Source organism: Falco cherrug, chromosome 4 (assembly GCF_023634085.1).
Source record: "Falco cherrug isolate bFalChe1 chromosome 4, bFalChe1.pri, whole genome shotgun sequence".
Taxonomy (NCBI): domain Eukaryota; kingdom Metazoa; phylum Chordata; class Aves; order Falconiformes; family Falconidae; genus Falco; species Falco cherrug.
The window spans coordinates 95,251,098-95,274,766 of NC_073700.1; the positions used below are offsets into that span (position 1 = coordinate 95,251,098).

Genomic DNA, 23,669 nt, shown 5'->3' on the forward strand with positions numbered 1-23,669 from the left:
CTCACTAGTACTCTAGAAGAGCTGTCAACAGAACAAGAAGCTTGAGGAAAGAGACACGTCTTACTAGCTGATACGAATATTTTAAAAAAGACGTTTTCTCTATTGATCTCAGTGCTACTTTACATTTCTTCTACATTTTCAGGAATTTAGGTTTGCATTTTTTTCCTATTCTTCTAATCCTATATTGAGTTTAACTACAAAAGAGAAGAGCTGTTCTAGAGCTACAATCCAGAAGCTACAGCTTCTACTTAATCCTTTACTTGCAGCCAAATCTCCTTCATACCATTAACTAGCGGGCTGGGTGGTGCTGTGAACATGTGCAGCTATCAGGCCTGAGTCTCAGCTGCTTGTAACTCCCATATTTCTTTATTGCTATGTGACAATTCATTCCATCAGGAATGTACAGGAAGACTGAGAGTTTTGCTTTATTTGTGATGTTAATGGTTACATACAGCCTTACATAGGCTTTACTTAGCTGAAAGCTAGCCTCTATTTATTGAGCTTGGCTATATTTTCAAGATGTAACACTGGGATTTTTTATCATGTGGTAACTGCTCATGAGGCCTGGATAACGCATTTTCACAAATTATGCTCCTAATCTGGGCAGCTAAATGTCAAGCACACTTTATTTCAAGATACACTTATTTCAATGTACGCAGTGACAGCAGACTGCTGCTTTTCTTTCGCAATGTGTTAAACAACTTGCATCAAAACTGTTTTGTGACAGGTCATTCAAATACATGCTGCCACTGAGGTTCAAAAGTCTTAATCTTGGCATTTGTGTGAAAAATAAAAATAATGCCTAAATACAGCTACTTGCCTGAAAGCCTGAGGTGATTTTTTAGTACGGTAACTCTGGGAGGAAAAAAAAAAAAAGATAGATGATCAAATTCAACTAATGGGTAAAAAGCATAAAAGTGCATGCAATGGTTGTGTGTTTACAGGCTTTAAGAAAAAATGATTAGCAAAAAAAAGATCTTGCAAGATTTTCCTCTCAGCTAAAGGAACCCCTCTCCCTTCCCATGAGCAAGGGGCAGTAGTGGACAGGGCATTTTATTGCAAGTTCTGGGTTTGTGGAAGGATGAAGTGATTCACCTCAGCTATCATTCACCATAATGTTCTTTATGGTAAATGCTTAGGGGACTTGCTTCCAGATGTGTTCTGGCTCCTGCCAGCAGCCACCATTGCCTGGCCGCAGCTGCTGGGCATTGCTCTCCCAGCAGACGTGTGGGGCCTGGCAGAGCCAGGCAGCACCAGGTGGGCAACCACTAGCTGGAGACATGCAGCCTTTTTTCCTAAACCTCTCCTTAAATCCTTCTTCCTGCACTTCCCTGCTGTCATGCAATAGCTGATGAATTTTATTTTGCTCTTCTTTTCTCTGAATGACCGGATACGTAGGCAGAGCACATCACCTCCGTACTTCTGTTAGGAGAGATGTAACGTGGCTCTAGCCGGTGACACTGAACCGCGGACAAACCTTATGACATACGCAAGCATTTGACAAGCTTTGGGCTTTGGTAAGGATCGAGAGCATGCTTCCAGAAAGGAAAGGGCGGCTTTCTGGAATGGCTGCTTGGCGGAGTTTCTGCCGTGTGTTCACAGCAGCTGCCCATCACGCTGGGATGTTCTGCTGCTCATCCCTGCAGATGTAAGCGCTGCGCTATGCCGGGGACGCAGGAGCTTAAGCGGGATTCAGGCCAACGGCAGATAATCGGTCTCACCGTGACAGCTTGGGGGCGTCCAAGTATCAAGGGCAGGGCCCCCACCCTGGGCCACGCGTGGGCCCGCTGCGCTCTGCCCGGCCTCTGTCCCCAGCGCCGCTTGTCCCCCGAGCCCTCGCACCACGGCCGGGGGCCGGGAGGGCAGAGAGCCAGGGGTCGCGGGGGCCAGGAGCCGCGGGCCCGGGGAGGCCGGGAGCCAGGAGTCGTAGGGGCAGGAGGCTGCGGGTGCCGGGGACCGGGAGCCGCGGCGCCGGGGGGCAGGGGGCCCTCGATGAAATTCAAACTGAGGCGCCGCCGCGGCCCCGCGCGTGCAGTGAGCTGAGCCCCGCCCCCTCCGGCGCCCGCCCCGCCCCCTTCCGCGCCGAGCCCCGCCCCTGTCGTCCCCAGGGCCTGCGGCGGTACCGGGCCGCGTTGCGGGACCTCTCCTTTTCCCTCGGGCCGGAGCGGCGCGTCGGGGGTAAGTGTCGCTGCCGTCCCTCGGCCAGCAGCGGGGGGCCGGGGGGAAGGGGCGAGGGGAGGGAAAGTGCCGAGGGGGACACGGGGCTGTCGGTGGCTGGGGGGTGGCCCGGCCGCGCCTCCGGCGGGAGCCGGCGCTCCGGCGGGGAGGCCGCGGCTGAGGGGAGAGGCGCGAGGGCGGCGCGGGCGGGGGCCAGCGCGCGGTGCCGCCGCCGTATGCGGCCTCCACCTCGGCCGACCTCCCTCGCAGCCTCGCCCCGCCGGTGCCGCCGCCCTCCCTGGGGAAGGGGCGGCCCGCTGCGTCAGGGCGGCTTTGTCCTGCTGGTGCGGCGCCCGCTGTCCTGCGGGGGCGGCGGCGGTGGGAACGGCGCAGGGCCGGGGCGCGCGGAGGAGGAGGAGGAGGAGGAGGAGGAAGGAGGTCATGTGCCGGGAGGCGGTGGCGGGGCGGGGGTCCTCCCTCCTGGGAGGGGGCGCTGCGGCGGCTGCGTACAGCCCGCCCTGCGGGCCGGCCTCCCGCACGCCCCGCACCTCTGCTGCGGCCGGCGGCCCCGGAGGCTGCGGGAGGGTGGCTTTGTCCCTCTCCCTGAGATCCCGGTTCAGCCAATGCACCTTCACCGGCGGAACGGTGACCCGCTTGTCCTGCTGATAACGGTGTGAACCGCCTGGGTTCCATCACGGGCAGGTGGGAAGCTGAGGCTTAATTTTAGCGTCGTACTGAATTTAGGCAACGTTGGGAAGAGGCACTGCCCGATTTCAGCATCCGAATGAAAAGCGAGTTATTCATTCTTGAAATGTGACGTTTTGCATCTGTGTGAAGGGTGACACTGGTACATCTGCAGGGCAAACTGTTGAATCTTAGAGCAGTTGGATCTGCATTAGCAGTTAAAGTTACCCCTTGATGAAGTGCTAACACTGAGTCAGTTCCCAATGTCGTGCTACTCAGGTGCAAGTAGATACACTGATTGACTTCAGCATGGAAAATATTCACCACAAAATACTAAACGTGAAGGAGGAGTTGCCTGGTTTGGAGGTATAAGGCCATAGCAGTATTTTAGCACAGCATTGTCAGTACGTTTTATTATGCGTTGTTTGTCATCTTGGCTTTTATAATGTGATGTAGGATTGTGTTAAGCATTAATTGCCATGAGAGCTGTCAGTTTGTTCTGCAAATGCTAATTTTTTGGGGGATTGTTAGTCAATCCAACATAGCAAGAAGGCTCATTTCTATTTATAAGATAATAGGGTTATTTTTATTTTTAGTAGATTTTTTTCATCAGCTTTGCAGTTGAAGTAGGCCAGATGCAGAGTGTTTGGGGTTTTGTCAGTCTGTTGATAGTGTTCGGGGCCAGACATTTCAGATAAAATGCAGCAGTGGTCCTCTTGTTATGACACAGATCCTTAAGTATTTTACCATTATTTGCATATTAGACTTTTTTCAGGATAAATGTTGTTCTTTATAGACATGGTATGTTGAGAAAGAAATACTTGACCTTTGAAATGATGCTGAGATTTGTGAATTACTAAACTCAGTTCAGATGGATTAGACATTCTTTTTGGTGCATTCAGGCCAAAATGTGGTTTTCTTGACATGAGACATTCTAATTTTCATAAATTCTCAAATATTTAGCCATGGGTTTTTCAAAATGAGTTTAGCACAATTGTTCTCTGCCTTCCTTCATGCAAAAGAATGTATTTAGGCAGTAACATTTTAAAATTCATCAGACCATCCTGGTTAGACATGTGTTTTAATAACTGTATTTGAAACCTGATTTCTAGTAAGGAGGATTAATGGGTTTAACTTGGTGAATGATGTCAGCCTACACAATATTGCCAGTGCTTTTGCAGAAAAGATTGGTGACATGGTGATGGTAAATCACACTTGTGATAGCAGAAACTGTGATTTTGCATGGTTAGCCAGCAGCATCTGGCAGCTCAGCTGAGTCACTTTAAAGGATCACAGATGTATTGCTTGTTAAATGTTATGTAATTTAACTGTATCTGCTAAAAATCTGTTCCTAATTTAAAATCTTTAGTGATTGTGTTAAAAGATAAATTGTGTATTACCTTTCTGCCTCACTGTGTTAAATTCAGCTAGGATTAAGATTAAAAATGGGCAGTTGAAAAAAAAGAATCTTGGTAAAGAACCAAACAAATATCTTGTAATGACATCACGCTTTTCATATTTAGATCAGCTACTCAGTCATCAGCTGAAGCCCTGAAAGAGCATCACTTCACACATCAGGAGTTAATTTCTCTCTAGCACTGACAGAAAAACTTGAAGAATTTTGTGGAAGTGTGTTAGAATAAGTATTTTATACCGAAGGTTCAGATGTAGATGTTTGCTAGAATTTGCTGCTGCTTGGACTTGGTCATTATTTCCTTAATGTCCTTTAAGCCATGTAGGGAGAAAAATGGCAATAACAAGTAAAAACTGATACTTTTGTTTTGAAGCATCTCCAGGAGTTCTAAAATAGGAGTTAAGAGTGAAAAAGCTTACAGAAGTTTATCCCATATTCTAAAATGGATGTCAGTTTCCTAAAGTACTGTATTTCTTAAGAGCTCTAAGGAATTTCCAGGGCTTGAGTTTGCCTGAAGAAAACTTTTGCACCATTTTGTTGAATAGTTTTTGAGGGGCTGGCAAGATCCTGAGTGTTTCCCACTAATATGTAAAATGATTGACGTATTTCAGTAAGAGTTGTGCAGTTCTGTGCTAGCAAAAGAAGAGCTTTTCTTGTCCAAGTAGTATCAGGCTAGCAGTCTTGGGGCACGTTTGTTGAATTGGAGAAGACAAGAAACAAAACAATGCGAGTATTCTATGTAATAAACCAGTATCATGCTTGATGTTGGAGGCAATCAGTAAGATGTTTGGTCTCTTTAAAGAATTGTATTTTGTATTGAGAGATGCTGTCATGATAAAATAAATCTTTTGGGTGTCAAAGCCATATTTATTTGGCCTACAGTTGTTTTAACTCTGGGAAACCAGGTGGGTTATAAGCCCTTGTTGCTTAGTATTCAGTGCTTAGTGGAGTACAATTTGCAGTGAAAGCTTTTTGTGAGCTGATCTTGGGTGGGCTACCAAGTCGGCTTCAGAGAGCAGGTAATATATGTGAAGAAGAGTTAAGACCAGATTTGCCAGACGTTTTTGTGTTTTCTCTTTGTACCACTTCCCCTTTATGCCCACTTCTCCCCTCTCCCTGCTTTTGTAAGAAATCAGTGTATGCTTTTTTCTTTTTTCCCCTCTTTTTTTTTTTTTTTTTTGAATTGCGTGCAGCTACTGCATGTTGCTGGTCTGTGTGTATATATATGTATGTATACTGTATTTTTGTATGTTTTATATATTAATATAACTTTGGGGAGCTGATTGGATTTAACCTCTAAAATCCTGGTATGGTTTCAGGTCTTTGGCAAGACTAGTCTAAAATGGGTGAAGTTTTATTTTTAAGAAAACAGTAACTTAGTTTTGGTAATTAATGAAGGGAATACTATTAATCAGAACATACTGGTTTCAAATGGGATGATGTCTCATCAATTCTGTAACAGAAACACTTGTTCTTTGTATGCTCTAAGGATGTAACAGTGATAAAATACACACTTCAGTTTTGTAGTTTGCAGTGGTTAAATGTGTTGGGTACAGATGAAAGCTGAGGCTCTCTGGGATGTGTTATCATGCACCCTTTTTGTATTTTAGTTTTTTGTATTTTTCTTAAAATGAATTATAGTTGCATATTTAAGATCACCCTCAATCTTCGCAAATGCTAAACTCTGCACATTTTGAGTTCTCGCAAGGGTGTTTTCAAGTGTGTCATAAATTCAGCATGGAGTATACTTTCACAGTCACTTTGGTGCTGAAGAACTGTTTTTCATATGCCGTTTCCCACATCTGGTTTGAGCATACTTGTATGCAGGCACTAAGTCTCACTTGCTCATTTTAGAAGTAAAACATCTGGGATATGCTGTTAAGAAGGAACCCAGAGGGGAAAGCAGCAATAGAAATTAAGGCAATGCCAATACCAAATTTACAAACTGTTTACTGCCATTTTCTCAGCTCTTGTCGAACAAGAAGTGAAGTCATTGTGAAAGGACAGTAGTGTTGTGCAGGACACTGCTCAGTAGCAGGGCTTCTTCAGTTGCGGGGAAAAATTAGTCCAAGGTTGGAGCACTTTGATTTGACTTTCTAAATCTGTGAGTCCCACTCTTGGGATGGGAGGAGGTGACGTTGCTGTTTCCTCAGATGTCCTGCTGACCCAAAAGATTGACTTTTTTTCTTTCTCATTTTAGCCTGCAAACTGTGTCCTGCACTCTTCAGCACCTTCTTCCAGTGTTCTAAGAAAAATAATTGTTCAGCACAAATGTGGGATGTGTGCAGCTGCCTTGTTTCTTCTGTTAGGTCACCATTAGAGCATAAGAAATTGGAGAAACACCTTTCACAGGGAAACTTAAATAAAAAAACCCCAAGTGGTGGGTTGTTTCCTTTACAGGGAGATTTTTTTTTTTTTTCAGATAAAATTTTTAGTCAAGTGAATAGCACACCTTTAGAATTATGTTATGTAATTGTTTTGTAAAGAATAAGACTTAAACCCCATGTGAAAGAATTAATGGGAAGTAGACAAGACAAAATAACATAAATTTGCTAGCAAAGGCACAAATACTTGTGTTTCTACTCACTTTCTAATCAAGACAAGTTAATTGCTGCCCTTGCTTTCTTTTAGTCTGACATCTAGCCATCTGCCTGGTGATCTGTCTTTCAAAATCTAGGTGGTAAGTTTCAGGGCTCACTGGTATGAAACCAGATGTGCATGATAAACAGGAGTGATATGTATGCCATATAAGCTATACTCAAGTATATTTTGAGTATTCATCTCACGTGTTGGATGAAAAATGTTCTTTTGGCCTGAGGTGAGAGCTGCTGCTTCAGGGTTAAGCAGAGCTACTGGAATTCTGAATGCTCAGATAAAGCCAAACTCTTTGTAAGGAGTTCTGTTCTGTATGCTGGTAAGTCTTGCCCTGCCCCTCTGACGGGAAGTCTTCCCAGCCTTTAAATGGGTTGCATATTTGTAACTTGTAATTCCTGCTGTGTTGCTTAATTGAAAATCTAGAGTATTGCCAAAAACTTACACAGAGTATCTTGTGCTTATTCTATGCAGGGAATTTTGTGGGCGTGCATCAGTTTGAATTTTCCAGTGTTATTTTGATTAAAGTCTCTAGTGCCTGTTGAATGCAACACTGTCTAAATGGTTTTTTTCAGCAAATAACTAGCTGGCGACTCAGTCTAGAGGTTAGACTGTAAGATAAGGTCTATCTTTAACTATGGAACTAGATGAAGCCTCTGTCGTTGTGAATGTTGGAGTAGGCTGTATGTGTGGAGCTGATGTACCATATCCTACGGGCAGAGTAGGAAGGTATGCTTTACTAGTTTGCAGGAATTTCATTAGAATAAAGCTGAAGAGGAAGGGAGCCGCAGAAGACAAAAGTGTAAAGGAAATACAATCCCATGTAAGTCAGGAACAGCAAAGGACAGATGTTTTGATTGAGGGAAAACTTCGTTTGCACTGAACAGTTATGGGAAGTGGTATCTGTGGTACCATGTATTTTGGGGGTTTTTTTTAGCATTGGGCTTTTTCAGGTGGTCTTTAATACCTTCATGCTGGTTCATACTACTCAGGCTCACTGTTGAGAGCCTGGACCTCTTCATGCAGTGTGCAGCCATGAGTTGTAAGTTCTGCCTGCTCCTTAGACACTTAATATTGATTTGAAGCAATTGCTTTTAATTCTGTAGATGGTGGCTCTGCATTTGGGCCTTTTGATGATATAATGTGACTGGAATGCTAAGTAGAATGTCACATGCCAATGGAAATGACATATCTTTACTATTTTAAGTCTCCTTTCCAAATGTTAACTGCTGTTCTTTTAGCTTGTAGTTGGTTATTTTGTAGTCCCCTACAGTAGTCTAAAATAGTAGATTTTAGTTCTGAATAGGCATGTGCCATGGTGTACCTATTTATATAGTTAAGAATTTCTGCCTCCCTATTTTAAAACTAGAGATTGTAAAACCAAAGTATTCTTGTGTACTTTGTGCTTTAACTGGAATAAGAACATCTGTAGAGAAAGGATGCAGACTAGTCTTAAAATTCCCAGATATGCTGTGAAGTAACTAATAGGAAAACAGATCAATTGGGTCAATTCGAATAAGTACAGAATAAGAATTTGAATAAGAAATATTTTTGTTTCATTTGATTCAAGATTCAGATGCTGTGTCTCTGATCTAACATGTCAAGAGGTAAGGGTTATAAATTACATGATGCATCCATCACTCATTAGGCAAATTCTCATTACTATAAAGGCTACTACTATGTGTAGGGCAGGTGTTTTTAGGTGGTCCTATAAACCTCTGAGTATTGCTGGATATCGGAGTTATAGTAACATCTCCCAACAAGGCTTAACTAGTGTTCTGAAAGTTCAGGAAAGACAGGAGTTGCCTTAAAATTGTTACAGGTTAATTTTTGCTATGGCGAGTATTTTATTTTATTTTTAATGGCTTCCTCTCATGCCTGAATTTTGGCTAACCAACACATGCAGCTGAGCTTGAGTTTTAAAGCAGTGACTGATAAACTCATCTCAGTCACAGCAGGTAGCATCTAACAAGGGGCAGCTTGGGAGACTTGGGTAGAACCGTAGAAAAAATTCTCTACTAATGTTCACCAGAGAAACTGTTAGAGGTTTTCAAGACTCAGCTGTTGAGAGCCTCAACTGATGAAGTGTTAGCACTGGTCAAGTCCAGTGCTGGTCCTGCTTTGAGGAGGAGCTTGGACTACATGACCTCCAAAGATCTCTTCCAACCAACATTTCTCTGGTGACACAAATTACTGAGTTTTCGTTCTCTCCATTTTCTATAACTCTGTACCTGTTTTGTGTCGGCCAGATATGAGTTTCTCTTTTTAGTCTGCTCATGCTATTCATGTTAATGCGCAGGAGCACTGTGTGCACTTCTGGGCCCCACCACTTAAAAAAGCTGTGAAGGTCCTTGGCTGCATCCAGAGGAGGGCAACCAAGCTGGTGAAGGGGCTGGGGGGCGTGGTGGCTGAGGGGCAGCTGAGGACACGGGGTTTGTCTAGTTTGGAGGGAAGGAGGCTGAGGGGTGACCTCGCTGCTCTCTACAGCTGCCTGAGGAGGTGGAGAGGGACGAGCTGAGCTCTGCTCCCTGGAACCCACTGCCAGGGCGTGTGGGAGCAGCTCAAAGCTGCGTCTGCCAGGGGAGGTTTGGACTTGGCATGAGGGTGGTCAGACCCTGGGACAGGCTTCCCGGAGAGGTGGTCGATGCCCCCCTGTACCTGTCAGTGTTGAAGAGGCATTTATTTGGGCAATGCTCTTAATACCATGCTTTAACTTTTGGTCAGCCCTGAAGCAGTCAGGCATTTGGACCAGGTGATTATAGGTCTCATCCACCTGAACTATTCGATTCTCTTCTCCTGCACTCGTGATGAGTTGAATAACAATGAGACTGCTATTTACCTGAAATGGCAGGGTTTTTCAGCTACAAAACCACTCTCAAGGACACATAACACAATGGATGCAAGTGGAAACAGGATTTTTGTTCTCTGACTGTGTTTCAGGGCTGATGTTCACAAGCATTAACAAAATGCACAAGTGTAGCCAGGAGCAGGCTGATGCAATCCTCGCTTTAGCTTGAAAAATCATCACATGAAGTCTGGCAAAGGAAAGTCAGAGAGCTATAGAAAGGCACGAATGCCCTATGCCTTGTGGAGAGCCGTGTGCTCTTGAGGCTGCCTGGGGAATACCGATTTCTGTCTCGCTCCCATGTCTCTTGTGAGGAGGAGTTAACAGCACAGCTGGTACCCAGCACAGTTGCTAGGATCTCCACCTCTCCAGGCAAGTTTTCACACGGAGTTTCTTGCAGTGTCATGAATGACAGGCTGTTTTATCTTCCTGGTGAATGTCCTTCATCCAGGAGCAGCAGGGAATGAACTTGCCGGTCTGTAAACATCATTCCTTCCTAGGATGCTCTTTTGACCACACATCCTTGCTGAAGCCTGACATAGAGAAGACCCCAGACAATGGGACTGCCTGGAGCCAAAAGAAAGGGTGCCAGCTGAACCCAGCCTCCTTCAAATCAGGGGCAGGCACTGTGTCAACCCACAGCTGATACAACAGTCCTGACAATATATATCTGATACTGAAAAAACAGAAAATAAGTATAAAATACTCACCTTTGGCAGAAAGAGGAAAGCAGATAACTGTTGCACAAGACAGCTCTTTCAGGAAAGAGCTCAGAAACAGCAAGAATGTCATTTTCTCTCTTCTTTTGTAGTAAAATTCTTTGACATGTATTTTAGCTTGAAGAAATCCAAATCCCAAAGAATCCCACACCTAGTTTGTAATTAGATTCTCTCTTTGATTTCTAAATTATCTTGTTCTTTTAGCTTTTGACAAGAAAGGACTATATCTAATGTCCTGAATCACTGAGGATGCCAAAGCTTGGATAATATGGCAGCATGAATAGAGGCCAAGCAGCCGCTGTTTCCTGGAGAGTGAGGATGAAGTGCATGGTATTTCCAAAAGCATGGCACGCAGTGATGACAGGTATACTCTTCTGCCTTCAGAAACTTGCTTCGCTGTGCTTCTTGGCCAGGGATGCATGGAAAGCGCTCTTGTGCCTGCCGTGTGCTTCCACTGCACACAGGGAGAGCTGGAAAGTGGCAGGTCCTGATGGGGCAATGAGCCTGGAGCCCTGCCAAGCAGAGGCTGTTTTGCACAAGCGAGAACCCTTGGGGAGATAGTGCCAAGGGCAGAGCAGAGCTGGCCCATGGTACAAAGCGGCAATGGGCGAGAGAGTCCGAGAGAGCCGGGGCACGAGCGGTGCCTCGGGGGTGCGAGAGCAGCAGGCGAGAACCTGGCCGAAAGGGCTCGGAGGAGCCCTGACAAGGGGCTGTGCTCGGTGCGACAGAGGACAAGAAGCAACCTGCGGGGGCCAGACTGGGGCCCCCCTCCCCGGGAGCCCCGAAAGCTTCCTCCCCCCGGGTGCGGGGCACGAGGGCCACCTTCGTGGAGCACGAGCAGCGGGCACCCAGCCAGAATGGCCCAAAGGAGCCCTGGCCAGGGGCCCTGCGCGGTGCTGCAGAGAAAGGCAAAAAACCCCCGGGGCAGGATGCTTGGTAGCCCACCGCGGGGGGAAAAAAAGCCTTCCTCCCCCCAGCTGCAGGGCACGAGAGGCCACCTTCGCGGGGCACCAGCAGCAGGCGGTGACCTGGCCCGACGGACCCGAGGAGCCCTGACAAGTGGTCGCGCTCAGTGCTGCAGAGGAAGGCGAAAAACCCCCGGGGGCCAGTGCCAATGTGCCCCGGGGGAAAATTCCTTCCTGACCCCAGGCAGCGCTGGCGATCGGCTGTTCCCTGAGCATGTGAGCGGGACCTGCTTCCTCGTCCCACGGGCTGGGCACGCCTCCCGGGAGATGCCAAGCCTCTCCCTCTGACCTGGAGCCATCGCAGGGGCTTCCAAGAGTGACCAAATGCCCCCAGCCCGATCTACTTAGGGGGCAAGACTCCTGCTGGCACCTGATGGGACACCAGTGGGTGCTCCAAAGCTCCGGGACCCCTGGCAATACCTCTGCATCTTGTTTCTTACGGCTGCTGCCCCTGGCTCCACGGGGATGAGGACGGCGAGCCCTGCGGCGCTCCTCAAGAAGGCGTTCCCGTGGTGTTGCCTCCGCTGTCCAGCTGAGAAGGCCCAACAGCCTCGGGCACCCCCAGGGGTGGGTGGTTCTTCTCCTCTCCTGAGGGGCTGGTGTCTGTTCCCCGAAGGCTGAAACATCTCCACCCGTCAGATGGGCTTTGGCCGTGGCCCTGCCGGGAGCTGCCCTTGCAGCGGAGAAGCTCCAGCAGCCTCGTCCAGGCTCCAGGCTCCCTCCCCCAGCCCCCAGGGAATTCCATGATTCCCTCGAGGGCTCCCTCTCGGGTGTCTTCAGGCCGGTGCCAGGCCAGCTCTGGCAGGGGGACACGGGACGATGCCCCTTTTATACTCCCCCGGGGCACTGTGACAGCGCGTTGCCGGGTGACGGCGCTGTGACATGGGGTAACACGGGGGTGACACATTGCCCCATGCGCAGCCCCACCCCCGCCCAGCACCCTTGGGAGGAAGGGCCCAGGGGGCTGTCCCTGCCCTCGGTGGCCATGCACGGGGCACAGCTGATGGGTGTCCCTGACGCCTCCTCTGCCACTCAGCTCCCGAGGACAAACCCCGGGCTGTTCCTCCTCTCTCAGGCTGTGGCAGGGACCATCCCTGCAGCCCAGAGCCCAGCCCTGTCACCGTCCCCTCTCTGCGCCAGAGCTGATGTCCATGAGGCCACACAACAAGGAGGACCAGGGACACAAACTCTTTTGCGAGGGGATGACAGGATGGTGTTGGTAGCTGCAGCCTGGAGCAAAGCCAAAAGCGTAGCCAGAGCTGTAGGCAGGGATGGTCGGTGCCACAGAAGCCATGGAAATGGCACAGGCTTAGAAAACCAAGTGAGCAGAGGTTTTGCTGGTGTGGCGGAAAGGCTGGTCATTTTCAGACCTAGAACACTTGGGTCCATGCCCAAAGCACAGCCAGACAACTCTTTCTAACAGCAAGTATAGCCCATTGCTGCTATTGCCGTCACATCTTCTCCCACTGAATCCAAGCTACGCAGCTGGCCGTGGTTATATGGGGTACAAAATATGCTTCATTTGTGGGGTAAAACTTCCACAGTTCATTTGTGACTTCCACCTTTATGAGCGCTGTTTACATACCTTGATTTGTGAGAAGATGTTCAGAGCTTACCTAAACCCCTGGCAAATCTCCTTTTCCTTTACGATTTAGTATTTTGAGTACTGAAGGATTAACACAAGTACTTTGTTCTTGTTTTGTACGTGTGTGCCAGAAGTCATATGTACATTGAGGTTATATAAAAAACCCAAAGGGGGAGTCGGTTTTATACCATATACATTTCTTTGGTTGTCATGATGCCGGAGACGGAAGAAAGGGGGGTTGTTCCCTCTGTGTAAATTTTGCAGAGACAGACGGCATGCATGACTTCCTCATCATTCCTTACCAATGCACAAAATGCCATGTGTTACAACACTTGTTATGGTGAGGTCTTCGTCTGGGAAAGAAGTCCTGGGTTGCTTTGTGTTCTTTTTCAGTAGCTCTTTTCCCGCTTTAGGCTTCCTCCTTGATACCTTTCTTGGGAGCGATGGCAGCCCTTTCAGCCTTTGTCTGGCTTCTTGTAGTTGTCGTCTTCTGTAGGTCCTCCATGCTCCTAATCAACTGCCTTTGTCTTTGCCTGCCTTCATCCCAGATGGAACATACCTTTCTTGAGCCCAAGGAATGAGAAATGTCCATAGTGGTGCAGGTGGGTGCTCCCCAGGGCTTTGCACAATGCTTGTCCTTCCGATACAGATACCTTGCCTGTCACACAAGAATGCGTTTGCCAGGATCACATCTGTGGCTTATAGTCACCCTGTGACTTACTTGTGCCTCCAGGAACATTTGCCTACTCCTGTCTTTTCAAATTGTAGCAGAAACCGACGGCGCTCCACCTGACGTTGTGTTACCTGTTCCTGCCCCGCAGTCCTTCATGCGTGGTGGGTTGATGTAGGGGGTATCTCTTCCGCGCGAGCTTCAGCCGGTAGCGAGGGTGGGGGCTGCAGAACTCTACCGTGAGGTACATCTTGTTCTGGTTTGTGGGTGGCATGAAATGGAGACTAGGATGTGTGCAATAAACGTATCTTTGGAGAAGGCAGGAAGCCTACCGATCCTGAATGATGTTTTTCTGCAATCTAAATTTGAAAGACTTGAGCATGAACCTCGCTGCTTCATAGATCTGATGATGTCCAGGCATGAATGGTGGAGCCTGAGAGCTGTGTTAAGGGGGCTTTCACCCATCAGTAGCCTGGTGGTGTCCAGCTCCATGCAGCCATGACCAGCAGATCCAGCCCTGCACCTGCCGGCTGAGCAGCAGACGGGCCGTGTGGGTGGGCTCTGGACGTGGAGCTGGTGGTGTCAGTCCAGTCACTTTCCAAATGGATGTCTGCTTCTTAGGGAAGAAAATAGCCACAGCTGATGTTAACGGAGCTTCCCCTGTGGAAGTTCCATTGGAGAAAGCGCCCCATCAGCCCCGAGAGTGGAAAAGCGACAAGAGTTCAAGCACTGGTGGGTCAGTGTGATGCAGTTAGTGGCACAGCTGTCTGCAAGGATATGCTTTACTCTCCAGCTGTGTGCATAAAGGTGGCTGATGATTTTTTAAATGAATCCTGCAGTGATTTAGTGAAGAGGAAGGTTGTTGCTGGTCATGCTGAGATGGGTATGGAGGTGGCTGGCTAGCTGGCCATCCAACACTAAAAGGCCAGTGCCTCTCCGCACCTGTAAGATAGCTGCAAAGAAGGACTGAAGATTTTGCTTTTTATACACCTGCCTGAAACCACCTGAGAATGCTGGTGTGATTAAATGACTGATTATGTTACTTGGTTACAAAGGAACGTACTTAAGACTGGTTTTGTAATTAATGAAAGACACTATGGAAAACAGTCTTCTAACACACATTTTGTGGTGCTAATCAGTGTGCAGAAAGCTGCCAGGCTATGTTTATTCTGTTAAAGGATCTCAACGTTTTGGTGACAGCTCAGTGTGACGAGAGGCCCTCGCATGTGTCCAGATGGGTGTCTGATGGATCAGCCATCAGAGGGAGGCTGGAGATTAATTCCCTTGCCGCGAGAGCCCCCTGTCCAGACAGCTCTGAGGCAAAAGGCAGACTGTCAGTAGGAAGGAATTCAGACTATATGGACTTTTAAAGCTAAACGCAATGTTTTGAGTGATGCTGGAAAATTAACCAGTAGCCAGTGCATTCTAAGACCATGCTTCCTCTTTTCAGAGGGCCCTGTGGGGCAAAGGGATGCTGAAGGAGCACATCCCAAAAGAATTAGCTCTAGCTGTACTAATTGCATTCCTGTACTGTGCTGTATCTAGCAACAATCCAGACTGGAAGTAACAATTTCCTATATAATTGGCACCGACTGCCACATCAAAAAACCAAAGGTCACTCCTTTTAGCCAATGTAGATGGAAATTTTTTTGGAAGTGCAGGTGTTACTTGGCTTTTCTCGTTTGTTCACAGTTTCTTGGCTTTTCTGTTTTAACTATGGCCACTGTCGGCCACATCTTGGGTTCATATCTCATCCCAAACAGTTTCCTATGAACCGCTGTTACGCAGCAGGGCACTTGAGCGTGAGCGTTATCGCTACAAAGCAAGTGCTGTTTACAGCGCTCGAGTGTGGGGATTGTGCTCACACCCTCGGGTTCAGGTGGCCCAAAGTTCATTGTAGCGCTTGAGACACCTGACCAAACACATGCCACATACATCTTCCTGCTGTAAAGAAAGCCCTTTGACAGCTGTGTTTCAAGCAGCTGCTGTAGAAATAAAGGAGGAAGCTTGAAAGATGTATTGTGCTTGGCCAGCCTTGCCTGGTGCTTTTGGCTGCCTGGGACATGACTTGCAGGGAGGCAACATCCAACATTTCCTTCTGCTCTTAGAAAAGATCCTCCGGGGAGGCAGATTTCATTTGCAAGCAGCGCCTGGCATCATACGAGCGCTGCTCTAACACGGGCCATACTGGCGCCACTCTTTGAAGCACAACAGCACTTTGCCTTCCCGTGGCTTAGCTGTTGCCATTGCCCATTTCACAAGTCCAGCTCGGGTGGCTGGTGCGATGGGAGAGGCAGCAGGTGCATGGGAACGTGTCCTGCCTTGCTTTGTTCTGGCCTTCTCCCTCTGATGATTTCTGCTAATGTCTCCCACGGGGACCATCTGTCCTTTTCATCCACATCTGTAGGAGTGAGACTGTTGGAAGAAATAATCCTAAGGGCAATATCATTTTGGCAGCGTGCGCTAGCACAAGGTGGAAATTAAATGGAAGGGAGTTAGGCGCTTTCCCTGTCCAAATTCAGCAGCTCAGTTAACTAAGAAACTTTTCTTGGAAAGGAGAGGACAGGGTCATAAGCGCTGACTGTTGATTTCCAGCACCTAGAGATGGTTTTGTGCTCAATCTGGCCGCTTCAGCAGGAGGTGCAAATGTCCGGTGCTTCCTTGAAGTGAGCCTGAAAGGTCAAATCTACCCAAGGCCTCCTTGCCACGGAGGAGATGGAGGCTGGTCCCCACGGGGCTGTTGGGCTCCGAGTGAGCAGCGCCTGCATGAGCAAACCCCACGGGTACCGAGTCAGGCTGGGCAGGTGTTTCAGGGATTTGCATTGCCTGAGAAGAAATGTGGGTGTTTAGGAACCTTTACACCTGGATTTGGTCCCCCGTGTCTTTTCTACAAACCCATAAAACAGGCTGAGAAGGGCAGCCAAAGATGGTTATGTGTCTTCTCTCATTAGGAATATAACAGTGTCAGTGATCTCCTTTGCCATTGGAATCTGGTACCCTGCAGCTACCTGGTGCCAGGATGCGTAACAACACAAACCTAAACAATACTCCAAAATTAGGACGTCTCCTTTCATTTAGGATTTACCTCCTCTGCTGCAAGCATAAAGCTAAATAGCATTTGCAGGCAGAAAGCGAAATGTTGGCTCCATGTAGAGCCCTATGAGGGTCCTGTGGCAGGCACAGCATCATCTTGTTTTCTGGTGTGCAGTACCATGTGAGCTTCACTTTGAGATCTTCTAAGAAAATACTGGTTATTTATAGCTCTGTTCTGTTCAAAGTTAAAGCCTTTTCCCATCAAGGCTTCCTGGAGAGGAGGTCAATGCCCCAAACCTGTCAGTGTTTAAGAGGCATTTGGACAATGCCCTTAAAACCATGATTTAGCTTCTGGTCAGCCCTGAAGCAGTCAGGTACTTGGACCAGGTGATCATTGTGGGTCCCTTTCAGCTGAACTGAACCATTTCATTTTCTTTTGTATTCTATAGAATTGTGAGTCTGATGGTACTAATGAAATTAATGGTGTTTTGTGTTCAGGGGAAGATAGGGCAGCATAAATGGTAGTTCTTCAGAAGTTTTACTTACTTTTCAAAATGTTTTTTCTGTCAAGCAACATGAATCCTTGGGTATGGACTAGTTGTACTAGGGAACATTATGAGATAACCATGTTTCTACTCAACTTTATTGTGTACTGTACTGAAATATGTTTTTGCATAGTAAATAGTTAAATGATATGTTCTCTTTTGAGTAGACAGGTGTTTGAGATAACGTGAATAATATCAAAATAACAGATAAACGTGATTTGTAGAATAAGGTTTGGTGGCTGGTATTTGAAACAGAGGTATAGAATAATTGCAGAACAATTTCTGACTTAAAATGTATATTAACATGGGATAGTTGGAGAGAAGCAGGTTCACTGGAATTCTTAATGTGGAGTAAATCTGCATTCATGTTTGTACTGTAAAACTTGGTCCTTTCAGTACTGTAACTGTACAAGTGTGGTTAGTTTTGTTAGGGTGTTTTTGTGTGGTTTGTTGTTTTTTTTTTTAAGGTAGAAACCTGATACAAGTTCTGTTTAGCTTCAAAGTTTGTCCACTTGCCTAACGGTGTTTATAAATTCTAATTTGTGCATGACTTGGGGGAAGGGAGGGAGCATGTGTTAACAGAGCTGAGGCTAGTACTTACTGGGAAAAGTCATTGCACAAATCCTGAAGTCAGGTAAACAAGAGGACGGCAATGAGAAATAATGGAGTTGGTCAGTTGTAAATCTGCTTGAAAAGATCTTGAAACAGGAGTGAGTGCCATACAACAATTTCTGTCTTTATTTTCTTCTGATTAATGATGAAACTGATTATCTCAGTCTCATATTCCCACTTCCTAATTTCTGTTGTCTTGTGCTCTGCTCATACCTCTTTAAAGGAGATAGGTCCAGTGAAAGGCCTGTCAGCTTTCCTGGTCCCGTGATTTATGGCTGAGAACCACAAGACATACACCTCGGGTTGGCTTTGGAAAGCCATGGGCAGGAGCATCCTGGGGCTGACTGCCGGGCAGGAGCAGAGTGGCAGTAGCCTGCCTGTGCTTGCGCTTGGCCTTGTGCTTGGTTTGACCCACAGCCAGCTACCACAGTGCGATGGTGATGGATAACTGGCTTGGTGTGCCTCTGACTGCTTGTTTATGCAGGCAAGGTCGTTTCAGTTTCGGTGCGGGTTTGTTACCATTCTCATGACACAGCCTACGAAAAGCAGACTTTGAACTACCTAAAGGCTGTTATGTGTGACTTGACCAGGACATTGGGTGTCCCTGGCTGGCCCGCCTCTTCCTTGGCTGTGATGAGTGTGCACTGGCAGCTCCCTGCTCCACCTTTCTTTTCCCCGTGTCCTTGCGTTTGCTTAGTGGTGTGTTACAGATGCCCTGTCTGCTTTTCCTGTTGTGCTTCGACTGACTGTTCTTGCAGACGTGGATCTGAAACACTGTTGGAATAGAAGAGGCAAAGGTTCCTCTTTTTGTTCTGCAGTTTACTGAAAGGCAGCCCACACAGCAAGAGACAAACTTTTGGTCTTGAATTTCAAAAAGCTATTCCCTCAGTGTTACTGGAGGTTGTCTGATGTGATCTGTGTTGTGGGATGTATAGCTTAATCTTTTGAGTATTTTACATAAAATTATTTTTTTCTTTATGTTTCCTTGAAGCTTTTGTGACCTTCTTAGTCAACTCTTTCTAGAAGCTTTAATTGGAAAAAAGGTTCTCATGGAGTAATGGAGTGAATCACACATCAAACTGCTCCAGTTTTATAAGAAATTTAACCTGTGTTGTTTTTTGAGTTTTTTTAAAAGCCTTGTAGTCAGAACAGTCTTACGATAATTGCATTACCTTTAACCACTGGGTTGCATACAGATTTTTCAGTGACACCCCATCTGACAATGTAACTTGTCATAGCAGCTGAATTTATCTATAGAACAAATAGCAGTGTATTTGCTTTATAGAATGATTAATATAGTATACAGGGGGTTTAATGTACTTTTAATCTTTCGGTTGTGTCAGCTTTGGTTGTGCTGGGAGCTAACACTGCCATTTTTCAGGAATGGTGTGTGGAACTTCCTCTAAGTTAGCTTCCTGTTGAGAGCATTTAAATCAGAATTGGAAACCTTGAAGATGCACAGCATCATGCTCTGTATTCATTCATGTTTAATGGTCTCACTCTAACAATGTGGAGAATGGAGCCTTCTAAATCTGGACAGCGCTCCCTTATTCCCACCAGTCTAATTGAACATTACTCCTCTTGTTTCATAAATCCTCTGAGACATGAAGAGAGCCTAGATAGATCTTATTTTAGAAACAATTTGTAAAACCTACTTGTCATCAGTTTAGCAAAAAGAGAACTGCCATAGTAAGATGAAAATACCTGCTGGAATTCTGGGGGGTTTGGTAACTAATGTGTTTTGCTTTTCTTTCTTTATTTAGAAATTCTTCCTGTATGGATCAGCCTTCTAGTGATGGTGAAACTGGAAGACCACCACTCTAAGCAAACCCAGGATGAATCGGGTGCCAGGTGATGCAGAAAATGCTCACAGTAGCCATGTGGAATCCTGTCCTTCCTTGCGGGATGTCCACTCCATCAACCCAGCGCAGCTGATGGCAAGGATTGAGTCATATGAAGGCAGAGAGAAGAAAGGCATATCGGATGTCAGAAGGACTTTCTGTTTGTTTGTTACATTTGATCTCTTATTCATAACCTTGCTGTGGATAATAGAATTAAATGTGAGTTGTCTTTTCAGTACCCTTAGATTTCAATTTATTTGTTCACTTCAGGAGTGGTTATTAAGTTGCTCTTTTCTATCCCAAATTATATGCCATGAATCTATTTAAATTAAAGCAGCTTCTTACTGTTAAGCTTTCAATAACATATGATTGACTCAACTGCATCTACTTTTAGTCATTAGGATACATGATTTATTATCTTCTTATCATTAAACATTTTGATGTTCCTGTAGTCTATGACCTGTGCTGAAGAAATCATTAGAAATCCAGTGAACTTTTCAAGCAGCAAGTACTGTGTGTCTGAATTTGGCAATATGTGTGAATGTTAACAGTATTCAAGAGTTTGCTTTCTGAGTAACTCAAAGTCAGCGATATTTCACTGAGGTGTTAGTCCCTGGAAAGACTTCTAATGGCCAGACCCTTTCTTTTGCTGTGATGTATTTTCTTTGAGGTAAAATTAGTATACTATACATTGTGTCATGTATGGCTGTGTGCATTTAAACAACATAAACTCCCACAGTTGCCACCTTTAAACTCCAGCATTTGTAATTTTCAAAACAAGGCGGTTTTCCTGAAATTTCCAGAAAGCAGTAGGATAGCTGATTTGTCATTATTTCATAAGTAGCATCCCAGTTCTTGAGATGGGTTTTAAGCTATAATCTCAGGTATTCATTTAAGAAAGGGCATACAGGAAAAATTGGAGGAATGAAGTTTCCTAGACAAGAAAGATCTTGAGTAAACATTTTTTGTCAGCATTCCTTTACAAGATAAATAACCTTGGTTATTGATCTGACATTGCAAAGTTTTGGGAGCTGACTGTTCAAGTAGTTCACTGCTGTAGTGAAAAATACACTTTCCAGTTTAATTTGAGAAAGCACACTGTGCTTGCCTGAATGCTGTAATTTTGTGACTGTTGCCCCTCTAGGTGGAAAGACTGTTGTATCCAGTGCATAAAGTTAGCCTGTCTCAGAAAAGCAGCATAGTGTTCTGATGCATTTCTTTTTTTTTTTTTTTTGGCCAGTTTCTCAACAGCTTGTTCGACTAAGAGGAGCAGAGTCTGGGTTTGTATCTCTTGTCGAGGATTCAGAGTACAGATTTTCATATTAGTGCTCTCAGTATATTTATAGAATATATATGAATATATATGTATAGAAAATGCTACCAGCTCATGATGTTCCGTTTTGAATGCCACAGCATTAAGGGACTTCAAGATTCTAGCAGTTTTCTTTGTGAAAAGCTTTGTTTTGAGGAGAACATACTGGAGTCCTGTACTGCCAAATGTCAGCAGGGATGAAAAACAGGTGGTTTTTTTGTCTTCAGAAGTCATATTAGAAGCTATCTTTTGATACCTGGGATCTGACACAGGTTAGGGGTGTTTTGCTCTGTTTTTTGAATTGTTTTGTTCATTGGGAAGTCAAATAGCACTGCATTAGGGCTGTTCATCACTGCTGCATAAGTAATGGGACCAGAACTGCTGCCAGAGTTCCTGTAAGTATTGTTTTCCCTTTGTCACTCTTATCCAGTGTGCTTAGGTGTAATTTGTTTTTTAAACTCTTCAGGAATTAGCTCCATGGTAGTTTGAGCAAACCCTAACTCAAGGCTGTGATGGATTTCTGTTCATCTTTATGTTAACATGGTGCGCATGCAGCCACGCAGTGAACAGCTTGGAAGGGGGTGTGTTGGTTTTCCTTATTTATGCTGGAAACAGATGATCACATCTGATGCAGTAAAGCGACCAAGGGGAAGCTATATTTAGAAAGTTATTTGTCAGGTAGCCATAGAGAGGAGGGAGAGGAGAAGAAATAGAGGAAATTTGGAGTTGGAATTAGTCTCAGAAAAACACTGTCCAGCAGTATCGTTGGAAAAAGTGTGCAAGTGTCTAGACTGTAGTGCTTTGAGATGGTGAGCGTATGTTGTTGGCATGCTTTGGTAGCTCCTTTCTTTAAAAGGATGACAGTAGTCAAATTCAATACTAAAGCCTTCTGCTCATAGTTTCCCAGTGCTTTACAGAACTATTTCATGCAGTGCTTAATTACTGAATTTAATATTGAAAACAATGGGATGTGAACACTAAGGTTTTTCACTCCCAACTAAGATACATACTCCTCTCACCCTCTGACCCAGTACATCTGTAATTATTTTCTTACTGACCCAGTTTGAACAGAAAAGTGATAAATCTTTCCACTGGAAGGAAACACTGGCTAAAGATGTAGTTTTGAATCTTCTCAAGCAATGAAAGAATTAAACTTGGGTGTTAGTTATTTGTGGCAGAATGGTCTAACAGTTGTAGCTTCTGTGTTTTTTACAGCGGGATTTTTTTCTCAGCTCTCTTTAAACAAATAGATGTATGCTGAGAGGAGATGATCTGCAGTATGAATTCAGTTACTTTTATTTTCTGTTTGCTAATGTGACTAACTTGGAGGTAGTTTCTAGGTGGCTTTTTGATCAGCTGTTTGGATCCTACTTACGAGGCATAAAATGCTTTGTGAATTTTCTTTAATACCTTACAGTTAATAATTTCTTCTTCCCTCAACAACTTGTTTGCTTTTATTTTGGGACAGTCTGAAATGTAGCTTGCATAGGCCAGGTCATAGTCCTAGGTGTTTTCACTTTGAAAATTGTATATAATCATGAAAACCAAATAAGGACTAATCTTGAAATTGACAATTTTAGCATATATGACCTCTGTACTTAGTTTAGTGATCTTCTTGTACATCACTGGGGAGCTGTTAATTTCGCCTATCAGATTTGTGTGTATTTTGCCTTCAGTAACTTCTGTTCTAAAGCTGTGTGTGTGTTGTTGTTTCTTTGTAGGTGAAAGGAGGCATTGAGACTACCTTAGAGAAAGAAGTCCTACAGTATGACTACTCTTCTTCATATTTTGATATATTTGTAAGTGTTCTTTAAAAAAAGAAAAAAAGCAGCGAAAGTGTAGTTTTCCCATGTTCTTCCTTCCACAGATATTCCCTAGTTTGAGTCTTGTGAAAGGCTTGATTTTTTTCTTGATAATTTAAACCAGAAGGACTTGTGCCAAATTTCACCCACCTAGGGATTGCCCAGTCCTGTTTTGGCAGCAGGCTCGTGGAGCCTGTGGATAGAGATGCTTAGGGACACTTAGGGACATCTTCTGCTTTGGGGTCACGGAAGAGGAGATGAAAAACTCAGTCCAGAATGGGAGATTGATGTGGCATAAAGATAGTTTGTTAAGGGAACAAGACCAGTAGTCCTCCAGCTGTAACATCATTTTGTTTAAATCGATGTTTTTGTCCATGGAGAGAAATGTCAGTTGCAGTGAGGAGAGTGTCTTTCAGCAGCGCTGTAGCTCTGTAGTTGCAATGCATTTTGCACTGCATGGGCCAAGTTACTGATCTCAAAGTAAAAGCTGTTTCTTTACAGTTCTTCTAAAGGGCTCCATGTTTTTGCAAGATCATTAATTTTACCATGTCTTGCCTGGCAGAGATGAGTTGGTTTGGTATCAGTCATTTTATAGTGATGACTATATTCAGAAATGATAAAAAAACCCCATCCTTGCTTCTGCATTGGACCGGACCATTTGCTGTATCAAATAGAATGAGGTACCAGCTACAAAAATTTCTTAAGCTAGCAAACTAAGCTACTTCTCCCTTTCTCTCTCATTATTTTGCTGGCAGGTTCTCCATGATATACCTTACTGCAGAAAGCAAAAAAGTGTTACCTGTAAATGTTGATGCTTTGCAAATCACTTCGCCCTGTAGTTGAACCAAAGGTTAAAAACGTGTAATGTATAATAATAGACTTTTATTTCCTGG

The 23,669-nt window shown here is 45.2% G+C and overlaps 1 protein-coding gene across 5 annotated transcripts in view; it reads left to right on the forward strand.

Moving 5' to 3' along the window:
- The first annotated feature begins 1,942 nt into the window (after positions 1-1,942).
- The window catches only part of STARD3NL (STARD3 N-terminal like), a 30,265-nt gene continuing 8,538 nt past the window's right edge, over positions 1,943-23,669 (forward strand). Inside the window, exons 1-4 of one of the 5 annotated variants that reach the window (XM_055707451.1) lie at positions 1,947-2,178; positions 10,616-10,775; positions 19,585-19,881; positions 22,696-22,773. In XM_055707451.1, coding sequence (XP_055563426.1) covers positions 19,657-19,881; positions 22,696-22,773 — 303 coding nt within the window. In that variant the 5' untranslated portion in view covers positions 1,947-2,178; positions 10,616-10,775; positions 19,585-19,656. Of the gene's footprint in view, positions 2,179-10,615; positions 10,776-19,584; positions 19,882-22,695; positions 22,774-23,669 lie in introns of all 5 variants that reach the window. The other 4 variants (XM_055707452.1, XM_055707453.1, XM_055707455.1 and 1 more) reach the window with 4 other exon arrangements.